Raw genomic sequence first — 10,948 nt, 5'->3', positions numbered from 1 at the left:
TCTCTGACTGTTTTCTTCCTTTATTTTGGTTGACTGATGTGAGGTCAACACATAAAAAGTTAATTCAATTTAAATACATTTGCACACTTTAATACACCTCAAAGCACAAAACCTAGAGATAAACGCAATAAGTCAACCACCTCGATAAATGTGGCAAGAGAGGTTGTACTGGGACAGTAACAGTATGAGTCAGAAATAACACTGGATGCCAGAGAGACACAAATTGGAAATAGCATCCAAGTACATGGATCCAAACTGCAGTGAAAACAAAACATTATATTACATTTGTATACACATCGCTTGCTTTATGTCCCAGACACAAAACAGCACCAGTTAAATACCATTTAAACACCTTATGAACACACATCCCACTGGGCACAAACTGGTTGAATCAACGTTGGTTCAACGTAAATGTGTCAATGTATTGTGACATGGAATCTATGTGGAAAATATATAGGATTTAAAAAAAGTTATCAATGTAAACTTATTTTGAGGGTGGAATTTCAACCACAGGATTATGTCATCGTTGTAACCAATTTTCAACATAGACAAACCTTGTATAAAATATGCTGAATTTGTACCTTTGAAACAACATCAGATCTTCAACGACATACCCACTATCAGAAAAAAATCAATAGGCTCAGCAGAACCTTCTGTTAGAGAGTTGATCTATATACAGCTATTCATTTGGTTTCCTATCCAGGGTTTTAACCAAGCCCAGCCCAGCTTAGCTTTGATATTTGTCACTGACTAGACTAGGACTAAGTTAATGAATAGGACTACATCAAAGTTTATGTAAAGTGCATTTAAAGTTTGACTAGATTTAGTACTATTCTTCAACTTAGATTTTTGGTTGAGATGGAGACGCAAATCCAACATATCAATTATTAATTTGTAGACAAACTGGAATTAAAGCCAGACTCAGTCAGTGGCAAAAAATATACATCTCCTTCAAATGTTGATATTTGGTTGTGTTGACAACCAAGTACAATTCAATATCACTTTTGCAATACAGTAAATAGCCTATTAACTTGACGACAAGTTAACAAATGATATGTTGGATTCACGTCTCCAATATAACCAAAAAAAAAAGTTAAAGAATAGGGTTAAGGCAGTGGCTCAGATGAAACCATCCAAGCATTAGATATCCTTTAAAATGTTGATATTTGGCTGACTTTTGGAATACAGTAAATAGCCTAAAGTTAAGGCTATCTTACAAACTAATGTAACAGTATTTATTCCATCTTAAAATGAGTAACACACATCCATGGCCACATTTTGAGGTTAGCCTAAAGTAACTAGAAATGTCTTATGTAATAAAGTGTGCATGTTCAAACACCGCAGGTCTGTGGAGATCTTCACATTTGCTATAATAATCTGCGCAGAATCTCGAACATTATTGATCACTTTGCACTATGTGATTTTAATGTAGTCTCAGCTGCAATCCAGGTCATTTGGTCGTGCTATTAAATTATGCACAGTGATAACACATCAAATTGTAATATAAATACAAATGATCTGACATTTTATTCCCATTTGAACCTTGTTGTGGTTTAAAATGGTTGAAAGCGCAGTGATAACATTTAGATTATAACTAAACTAGAAATCACTGTTTTTCTAATTGGAATTTGATTGTGCATTTCGATGGTTGAATGCATAGTGATAACACACCGGAAATTCAACAAACTTCTGGCTGACTTTTTGAGTGGGTGAATAAAGGTTGAAATTTCAACCAAATATATTACCCACATTTCCACATTTAAATTACGTGGAATGCCCACTGCCCAGTGGGATACTATGGCAGGGATACAGCCACAACATCACTTCTCTTTGGATTAGGGATTGTTTTGTTACAGGGCACATGATATAGAGTATCAAATGATATTCACTGTCACAACAGTTGCTAAATTAAAAGATGTGATCTAACGTGACTGCTATCACTCCAAATCAGTTGAATCAACGGAATTGATGAAAAAAACAAGTGGTCAATTTATATCAGCGTTTACATTTTATGAATAACTCAAAATCTAGTGAAAATAGACTCATTTCTAAGTAAAAATAGAAGTTCGGTGTCTGTATTCTAAAAACTACTTGTTTTGCTTATTTGGTCCTACACTGGTCTGAAACTAGGCCAGTGATATATGGTTGGGAACTTGGGACAGTGATATACGGTTGGGAACTTGGGACAGTGATATACGGTTGGGCACTTGAGACAGTGATATATCGTTGGGAAATTGGGACAGTGATATACGGTTGGGAACTTGGGACAGTGATATACGGTTGGGCACTTGAGACAGTGATATATCGTTGGGAAATTGGGACAGTGATATACAGTTGGGAACTTGGGAAAGTGATATACGGTTGGGAACTTGGGACAGTGATATATGGTTGGGGATTTGGGACAGTGATATATGGTTGGGGATTTGGGACAGTGATATATGGTTGGGCCAGTAACCAGGTTTCCATCCAATCTTTTCATGCGAGTAAAGTACATGTCGGATAAAACAATGCCACGACAGGCCTGGTGGAAACAGCACATTTTGTGGTAAACTTTCCAAATTTCGACAAAACAAAATACAGTAGACAAGGTGGGATCTTTTTGTGTCTGTAAAATTAATAATGCGAGAAATGGCAATGGAAACGCCTTCATGTGCAAACATTGATATAACTATCATATCGAAGTAAATTTGGAGTCATGTGATGATATTGTGTGGTCCTCCCACTACGACTACGGAAAGCATGCAGTTTAATAGGCTATATGAAATAAATGATGATAAACTTCACATGGTGGTGAAAGTGCACGGTGATGAGCCTTTCCAATAAATATCGAGGGTCTTATTCTGGTGACATTATTCTTGGATGCCGCTTGACAAATAAAAAATAATCACGCTTTATCTATAATAATCTCATGTAGACTAGCCTACCTGCGAGCTGTTGGCTAGAGCGCACGTGCAAAGACCAGAGATTCGCAATAGAACGCAACATTAGTAGTTTAAAATGCGATGGAAACCCATTAAACTTGTATTCAATGGTAATTGAATCCGCAAAGTTGTTTGTATGTGCACTACTACATCATCACGCACAGACTGTTATCCGCAACAAATCGATTTGATGGTAACATCTCTGGAGGGAATAGGCACATGTTGTTTTAATGCAGATTTTAGAATGTTCGCATGAAAATCTGTCGCCAATTGGATGGCAACCTAGCTATTGAGTGAGACAGAATCAGAAAGTCAAATGATAGATGTGGAAATAGTAGAATATTAGCTATAAACGGTATGATTAACTCTAAGTACTGGTTGTTAGTTGCATTTAACTGTTAGGTCAGAAAGGTGCTGTTAAAAGCAATGCAAAATATTTTAGGTGGAAACTGCTGAAAATGATGATATTACAATTAAACTAAAGTGCTTTGACATGTAAAGGATTGACCCAGGCTCATTTACTACCATTTCCCTGTTGCTGATATTTACCTGTTCACCAGAACAGGTCAATATTCCAGCTAAAACCTTTAGTAAGTGGTCAATTTAAACTGATTTTACATGAAAAATATGAGTATGTCCTTTAGTATCCTCTATAGCTTAGATCGATGTGAGCTGTATCCTGGCCTCTTAAAAGACTGATTTTGAAAGATACTGATAAAAACATGGAATGGGTGAAATGCTTTCACTGCCTTCTTTTGATTTCCAGATAAATAGGGACGATGGGGGTGATATAGTCCAAATAAGCCCCTCCCCTGTGATGAAACAAGAAAACAACAAAGACTTGTGATATAAGGTGATACAACTAGGAGCTCTAACTACAGAAATATATATATGCATTCTAATATATATTATTTAGCATGTTTTCATATGTAAAAAGATTTAAAAATACAAAACAAAATATACAGCTAATCAAAAAATACACTATTAAATCTCTAGGTTGGCCGGTTTCTCAAGAGATATAACAAATACAATAAAACCAGACTTTACAATTGGGTCGGTTACCACAGCAACAAAACAACAGAACCATGCAAAGAGAAGAAAGAGGAGAGCAAGATGGTGTGATAATATGAGGTAGATGGGGGCAGTTCAGTCGTCCTCACTGTCGCTGCCTGACTCACTCAACTGGAGGTCATTCCCTGTGGAAACACCAACACACACATTGCTACATTGCAACCACCACCTACAGACTTCAATCGAGAGATAAATTATTAGTAGTTCCCCCAACGTAGAGTGCTACACTGGCCCTACCAGCCCTGGTACTCACTGAGCGTGTTCATCAGCTGGTTGCTGCCCTGTTGCCTGTCTGCTCCTCCGTTGGCCATGGGGTTACGGTTGGGGGAGGGCTGGATGTGGGGGAGAGGGAGTGGGACAGGTTGGGGGTGAGGGGTGTCATGCTCCCCATCACTGCTAGAGCTGTCGTCCCCACTACCAGAGCCACTGGCCGAGTCAGATGAGCTGCTGCCGCTACTGCTGCTCATTTGTTCAATAACCTCCACCTCCGCTCGCAGCTCTGTGCCAGGACAGGAGGGGGCGACAGAGGCAACAGAGTCAGTACACAGACAAAGTCAATAGAGAAACAAGAATGATCACATGGTAAAAGTGGTGGGAACACATGAAGAGGCTCACCTCTCTTGATGTCATCTAGTTGGGGCTCAGGAGAGGGGTTGTCCTTGGAAGGGGAAGGGGAGGGGGAGGTCTTGGCCCCTGCACCAGGCTTAGTGGGGGCACGGAACTGCGCTGGAGGCTGGGTGGCAGTGGCACGCACCGACTGCTGCTCAATCCTGGCCTGGATCTTACTGCTGCCCTCCGCTCTGAAAAACAAAGTCAACAGCTGCACATCTACTGTCACAAATGATCTGCAAAACACATTTATCATAAAGGTTCATTGTTACTATGCATTTTTGAGACAGTGTTTTGGTTAACCCCTCACCTGGTTTTCTTGACCTGGATACTGCTGCTCAACTTCTCCAGCATGTACTCCCCAGTGTCATGATTGATGATAAGAACACAGTCTTTCTGATATGGCCGCTTATTCCCTTTGAATACTGTCATGGGTGGTGTAGAGCCCTACGAACAACACAATAACAAGTATCATGATCAAGTACACAGTTTGCTTTCATCTTTCTGCAGTGGAGTTATCAGAAAAAACTTTTGTCATTGTACAGCACAGGCAAAAGACCACAGTTGACTAAAAAACACCCACTCTTACTGGAATGTGAGGTAATGTGATGGTGACTTCCTCTCCTTTACCGACTTGCAACTCTCCCTCGCAGCTTGTGTCAATTGAAGCTGGTTTGAAATCATCTACAAGTGTGAAAGAGTGAGAAAGATAATTATAAGGTCAGAAATACTAGTTACCTGTCCAAAATTCTAATCAGTAACATAACTTAAAAATTTCCCAAACTCAATAACGTAATCTGATTACTTTCCCCTTAAGAGGCATTAGAAGAAGTCTTTAAAAAAGGGCCCATCAAACGCATTTGGTGTGTCATCATAGTGGTCTCTGACTTGTGGTCAGACTAGTTCAGGTGGAACAACCTTAAATTTGCGCCTTCAGTACTGAATTGAATGTCATTGAGAAAACAGAAAGGTGTTAATGTATTTTTTTGCAAACATCCTTCCTGAATTTAAAAGTAATCACCTAGCTAATTTACGCTACCTACTTTTTCAAAAGTATTTGTAATCTGATTATAATATTTTTGCTGGTAACGTACCGTACCTGAGTACCGTTCGTTTTTTGTACTCTAGCTAACAGTAACAAGCTACATTGTTAGGTAACGTTAGCTAGCTAACCAACTTGTCAAAAGGCGTGACTAAAGTTGGGTATAATAAAATAAACTTCACATATTTACACATTTATATTTAATCACTAAAAATAGTCTGGCTACTAACATCTGATGGTGTGAAATGACGATTTTGGCCTCTTCTCAAAGCTCTCTCCGAGCTTCAAAACATGTTCTTCTTTGTCCAAGAGCGGATTTGTACTCCCATTCATGACTCTGCTGGAAGTTTAATATTCAAATTTATTTAAATTATGCTGCGTTATAAAATGTAATTATGATTAGATACTTTAGCTAGCTGTGCAGCTAGCTAAGATGTTTCGCGAAACAATCCATACGTCACATGACCACTCCTTTTCCTGTTTTGTTCCAGTGCTGAAATGTCACCGATAGGATCTGAGCACCCTAATTGGGTTGACCCCAAAATAAACACCCACAAATCAGCATATCTAGTACATTAGAATTAGTAACAATGTATTAGTATCTATTAGTATAATAATACGAATTTCCCTCATACGAATAAGTACAACGTTTTTACTGACTGATATAAACAGGCCGGAATCATCATAACCAAACACTGTTCCCACACGGATGAAGAAGACTACATGCCACACGAGAAATCTTAGAACATTTCTGGAACATTTGCGTTCATGAACAATGTATGTGGAAATATTCCCTGCATTTTTATTAGGTCTATCACTATAATGTGTTAGTACCATCCATTAACATTAGCTGGATAATTTAATATGGATTGGTGAAATAATAGATTTGAGGATGTCGGATGTCAAGGAAGTGCTGCTATAAGCTACTACCGTAAACTACAGTAGTGCAAGTTATGGCACTATCAAAGCAAGACGACACCGCCAATATTGTACCTCCTGGAGAGGAACCCAAAGACGGGTTGCCATGTCTTATCCCACCTGTCCAAAGAAAAACATCTACTGGCAGGACTTTGAATGAGAAAGAGATGGAGAAACTGACAGGTGACCAGACTTTGGTGTCTGACTTCAAGCAGATGAAGTTGGAAAAAGAGGCACAGAAAAACTGGGACTTGTTTTACAAAAGGAACACAACAAACTTTTTCAAGGATAGGCATTGGACCACCAGAGAGTTTGAAGAACTGACAGTGTGCCTTGAGGTAAGAACATGGCGTAGGAAGTTGTTAGGTTCCCTACTAGGGGTGCATCTCAATACATTTCTCTCTCAGTTTGAAGCCCAGAAGCTGGTCCTGCTTGAAGCTGGCTGTGGGGTTGGGAACTTCATCTTCCCACTACTGCAGGAAGACCTCAACATCTTTGTCTATGCCTGTGACTTCTCACCACGAGCTGTGGAGTTTGTGAAGGTAAGATGTACCACTGATGACCCAGAGCCAGTGGGACTTTTAACAAAACAACACTGATATCCGGTGTCATTTTCATTTTGTCCTCAGGAACACTCCCTGTACTGCACTGAGCGCTGCAGTGCGTTCCAGTGTGACCTGACAAAGGATGACCTGAGGGGTAATGTCCCAGTGGGCAGTGTGGATGTGGCCACGCTCATATTTGTCCTCTCAGCCATCCACCCAGACAAGATGCAGCAGACTCTGGACAACATTTACAGGGTGAGACAGGGCTGAGGAAAACGATGAAACTGCAGTAAACACTTAACACCCTCAAAATAACTTGTGACTGAATTGACGTTCTCTGTGTCAGGTTCTGAAGCCAGGGGGCATCATTCTGTTCAGGGACTATGGCCTGTATGACCACGCCATGATGAGGTTTAAGGCGGGAAATAAACTGGGAGAGAACTTCTACGTCAGACAGGATGGCACCAGGTCTTATTTCTTTTCCAAAGGTCAATCCATTCCTCTTTCTCTTTCCTCTCCTACATTTTCCCTCATAGTAGTTACGTTATCTTTTTTGTCTTTATTGTCTTTTCGAATTACGCACAAGCAGTAAGCAGTCGGTCTGGTCTCTTCTATGGGACTCTTTCTCTGTTTATATAAATTTTTAATCTTGATTATTGTCTAATCTTGATTATTGTCCAGTGCTGCAAGGAAAGACCTAGTTAAACAGCAGCTGGCCCAGAACAGAGCGGCACATCTTGCTCTTCATTGTAATCAGAGGGCTGATATAAATACTATGCATGCCAGGCTCTCTTGGCTAAGAGTTGAGGAGAGACTGACTGCATCACTTCTTTTTATAAGAAATATTAATGTATTGAAAATTCCAAATTATTTGCATAGTCAACTTACACACAGCTCTGACACACACACAATTACCCCACCAGACATGCGACCAGGATTCTTTTCACAGTCCCCAAATCTAGAACAATTTCAACAAAGCGTACAGTATTATATAGAGCCATTATTGCATGGAACTCCGTTTCATCTCATATTGCTCAAATAAACAGCAAACCTGGTTTCAAAAAACAGATAATGCAACCTTTCCCCTATTTGACTTAGACAGTTTGTGTGTATGCATTGATATGTAGGCTACGTGTGCCTTTAATTTTTTTTATGTAGTTCTGTCCTTGAGCTGTTCTTGTCTATTAATGTTCTGTATCATGTTTTGTTTTGTGTGGACCCCAGGAAGGGTAGCTGCTGCTTTTGCAACAGCTAATGGGGATCCTAATAAAATACCAAATCTGAACTGTCTGTGTTTCAGAGCTCCTAGCTGACCTGTTCAGAGGGGTGGGGTTCGAGAGTGTAACCAATGAGTACGTGCTACGAGAAACGGTCAATAAGAAGGAGGGGCTTTGTGTGCCCAGGGTGTTCCTTCAAAGCAAGTTCCGAAGGCCAGACCAATTACAGGGCTCCTGAAGTCCCTTTCCTCAACAAATGCTTGAAACCTTTAAAGGCACAAATGGACTGAGATCTTTATATATAAATGGATGTCATTGGACAAAAGCCTACACTGCCGTATTGCTGATTAAGTGCCGTTTGTTTGATTATTCTTTTTTTATTAATAAAACTGGTGGAAAAAGTACCCAATTGTCATACTTGAGTAAAGATAAGATAAGTAAAGATACCTTTAATAGAAAATGACTCAAGTAAAGGTCACCCACTAAAATACTACTTGAGTAAAAGTAAAAAATTGTGTGGTTTTAAATAGTAAAATCAAAAGTAAATGTAATTGCTAAAATATACTTAAGTATCAAAAGTAAAAGTAAATGCTATACATCATTTCAAATACCTTATATTAAGCAAACAAGAAAGCACAATTTGTTTTATTTACTGATAGCCAGGAACTCCAACACAGACATAATTTACAAACAAAGCATTTGTGTATCGTGAAGTCTGCCAGATCAGAGGCAGTAGTGATGACTGTGTGTTCTCTTGATGAGTATGTGAATTTGACCATTTTCCTATCATGTTAAGCATTTGAAATGTAACGAGTACTTTTGGGTGTCAGGGAAAATGTATAGGAGTAAAAAGTACATATTTTCTTTAGGAATGTAGAAGTAAAAGTTGTAAAAAATTGAAGTTGGAAAGTACAAATACCCCCAAAAACTACTTAAGTAGTACTTCAAAGTATTTGTACTTAGTTACTTTACACCAATGATACAACTGTATGTGTATAGTATATGATGGAGAATTTCTTAGAGAGAATGGTTTGGTTTTGTAGTTTCAGAGTTTTGTAGTTTCAGAGGTTTGATTTTGTAGTTTCAAGGTTCCAATACTATTTTTTGCTGCCAACTTTTCCAATCACGTAATACAATTTTCTTTTTACCACAAGGGGGCAACAAAACCTGTAAAAATATGTAACATCAAGTGCTCCTTGGTTACAGTCGAAATAAATATTGTGTCATATTTTTTATCCTGCTCAATTTGTTTTATATTTCCAGGTGATCATGTTTACCTAGCATTCATACACAATGTGCATAGTTGGCAAACCAATGTTGACTTCTAAAAATGTAAAAGTGATGTTTTAATGTAGATATCATGCACCTAATAATCTCTCGTGGACAGATGCATGTAACATATCTGACACAATTATGCAAGATTTTAGTTCTTGTCTGAGATTATGCACCTAATGATTTTGAGTGGGCAGGATTTGTTTTAGTGCAACAGTAACAGATTCTGATATTTTTAAGTTACCACTACATACGAGAATACCTCTGCTTTTATGTCTTTAGGCACTGAACAACGAGCATCTGGATTAGTTTTTGAGACCACCTCTTTTTTTATGTCCCCCCTCCAAATCCACCCTTCTGTGACACAAAGTGACCCCTGACCCTGTAGTAGGATGAGTCAGCAGCAAGCAACTGAAATTTTAATCACATGTAACCTTTTCAAAAACCTCTACAGGTGCTTGTCCTGTCTGGGCGTGTCTGTGTGTGTGCGTATGTGCAGGTGAACGTGCAGGTTTTTTGTGTGTATTTTTTCATGCGGAACTGACCCCACCACGCGTTTGCCCTTTCCAGCAGTGGACTGGGTCAGTGTGGGTTTGTGCCATGTCACCTTTGGGAGATGAGACAAGGGAACACGTGTCACTCATCTCACATCGGGAAGCTGGATCCACAGTACACGAGGAGTCTGACATTCAGTGAAATGCCACAACCCCACCAGACACTGTCTGCTGACACTTGGGGCTCAAAGGCCAGCTCCCTTCTGGCTTTTTATAGCCTGTTCTGGGTTTACTGATTCAGTAGATGATGGCAAAGCACTGCCGTTTTAAAAGGGTTCTTTATATCACCAGGTAGGTTCACGTGGGTCTGGGCATCATTTCGGCAACCCAGAACCAAAATCTTACATTTACTTAACTAGGCAAGTCAGTTAAGAACAAATTCTTATTTACAATGACGGCCTACCCCGGCTAAACCTGGGCCAATTGTGCGCCGCCCTATGGAGCTCCCAATCACAGCCGGATGTGATTCAGCCTGGAATCAAACCAGGGACTGTAGTGACACCTTTTACACATAGATGCAGTGCCTTAGACCGCTGCGCCACTCGGGAGCCCATGTTAATATCTGTCCACGAGAGATTAGTCTGAGAAAGGCTTTACACAGTTTCACTGACATTCATCTCTGATAGAGATCTATCATTTGTTTAGAAATGGGGTTGATTTATAGATCAGATAATCAGTGCAGCGCCCAGGTCAGACCGACCCGAACCCACTGGGTAAAGAACTCAATTTAACGTCTATTCCACGTTCAATGTATTGACGTGGAAACAACGGTGGTTCAACCAGTGTGTGCCCAAGTGGA

General features: G+C 39.6%; 2 protein-coding genes across 6 annotated transcripts; one reads left to right on the top strand and one right to left on the bottom strand.

The window, feature by feature from the left end:
- Window positions 1-4: 4 nt before the first annotated feature.
- On the bottom strand, window positions 5-6,133 carry LOC139573656 (ELL-associated factor 1-like). 4 transcript variants are annotated; one of them, XM_071397351.1, is made up of 7 exons: window positions 5,874-6,133; window positions 5,185-5,285; window positions 4,912-5,048; window positions 4,608-4,792; window positions 4,246-4,491; window positions 4,100-4,117; window positions 5-3,733 (listed from the first exon to the last, which is right to left on the bottom strand). In XM_071397351.1, exons 1-7 carry the CDS (start codon window positions 5,974-5,976, stop codon window positions 3,609-3,611), a joined length of 915 nt encoding a protein of 304 aa, XP_071253452.1. In that variant the 5' UTR covers window positions 5,977-6,133; the 3' UTR covers window positions 5-3,608. The 4 variants fall into 4 exon arrangements, with proteins under 4 accessions (XP_071253452.1, XP_071253453.1, XP_071253454.1 ...); XM_071397352.1 differs by having other exon boundaries at window positions 5,191-5,285; window positions 5,874-6,131; XM_071397353.1 differs by having other exon boundaries at window positions 5-4,117; window positions 5,874-6,131.
- Window positions 6,134-6,330: 197 nt separating this feature from the next.
- LOC139573657 (tRNA N(3)-cytidine methyltransferase METTL6-like) lies at window positions 6,331-9,558 on the top strand. Of its 2 annotated transcripts, none has more exons than XM_071397356.1 (5): window positions 6,331-6,899; window positions 6,969-7,103; window positions 7,191-7,361; window positions 7,453-7,574; window positions 8,407-8,565. In XM_071397356.1, the coding sequence occupies exons 1-5, from the start codon at window positions 6,597-6,599 to the stop codon at window positions 8,417-8,419; spliced, it is 744 nt and encodes a 247-aa protein (XP_071253457.1). In that variant the 5' UTR covers window positions 6,331-6,596; the 3' UTR covers window positions 8,420-8,565. The 2 variants fall into 2 exon arrangements, with proteins under 2 accessions (XP_071253457.1, XP_071253456.1); XM_071397355.1 differs by having other exon boundaries at window positions 6,332-6,899; window positions 7,453-7,594; window positions 8,407-9,558.
- The last annotated feature ends 1,390 nt before the right edge of the window (window positions 9,559-10,948 follow it).

The sequence above is a fragment of the Salvelinus alpinus genome, chromosome 4 (assembly GCF_045679555.1).
Source record: "Salvelinus alpinus chromosome 4, SLU_Salpinus.1, whole genome shotgun sequence".
Classification (NCBI taxonomy): Eukaryota; Metazoa; Chordata; class Actinopteri; order Salmoniformes; family Salmonidae; genus Salvelinus; species Salvelinus alpinus.
The sequence above is the reverse complement of the archived record's forward strand: the minus strand, read 5'-3'. Positions and strand labels throughout refer to the sequence as shown.

What these genes read in the sequence shown, in the direction of transcription:
- LOC139573656 (XM_071397351.1), bottom strand. Translation starts at nt 5,976, where the DNA reads ATGAATGGGAGTACAAATCCGCTCTTGGACAAAGAAGAACATGTTTTG. An exon ending in TACCTCACATTCCAGTAAGA is followed by an intron (nt 5,049 to 5,184) that starts GTGGGTGTTTTT and finishes TGTTGTTCGTAG; the next exon opens with GGCTCTACACCACCCATGAC. An exon ending in ACTAGATGACATCAAGAGAG is followed by an intron (nt 4,492 to 4,607) that starts GTGAGCCTCTTC and finishes GTCCTGGCACAG; the next exon opens with AGCTGCGAGCGGAGGTGGAG.
- LOC139573657 (XM_071397355.1), top strand. Translation starts at nt 6,597, where the DNA reads ATGGCACTATCAAAGCAAGACGACACCGCCAATATTGTACCTCCTGGA. An exon ending in AACTGACAGTGTGCCTTGAG is followed by an intron (nt 6,900 to 6,968) that starts GTAAGAACATGG and finishes TTTCTCTCTCAG; the next exon opens with TTTGAAGCCCAGAAGCTGGT. An exon ending in GAGCTGTGGAGTTTGTGAAG is followed by an intron (nt 7,104 to 7,190) that starts GTAAGATGTACC and finishes TTTTGTCCTCAG; the next exon opens with GAACACTCCCTGTACTGCAC.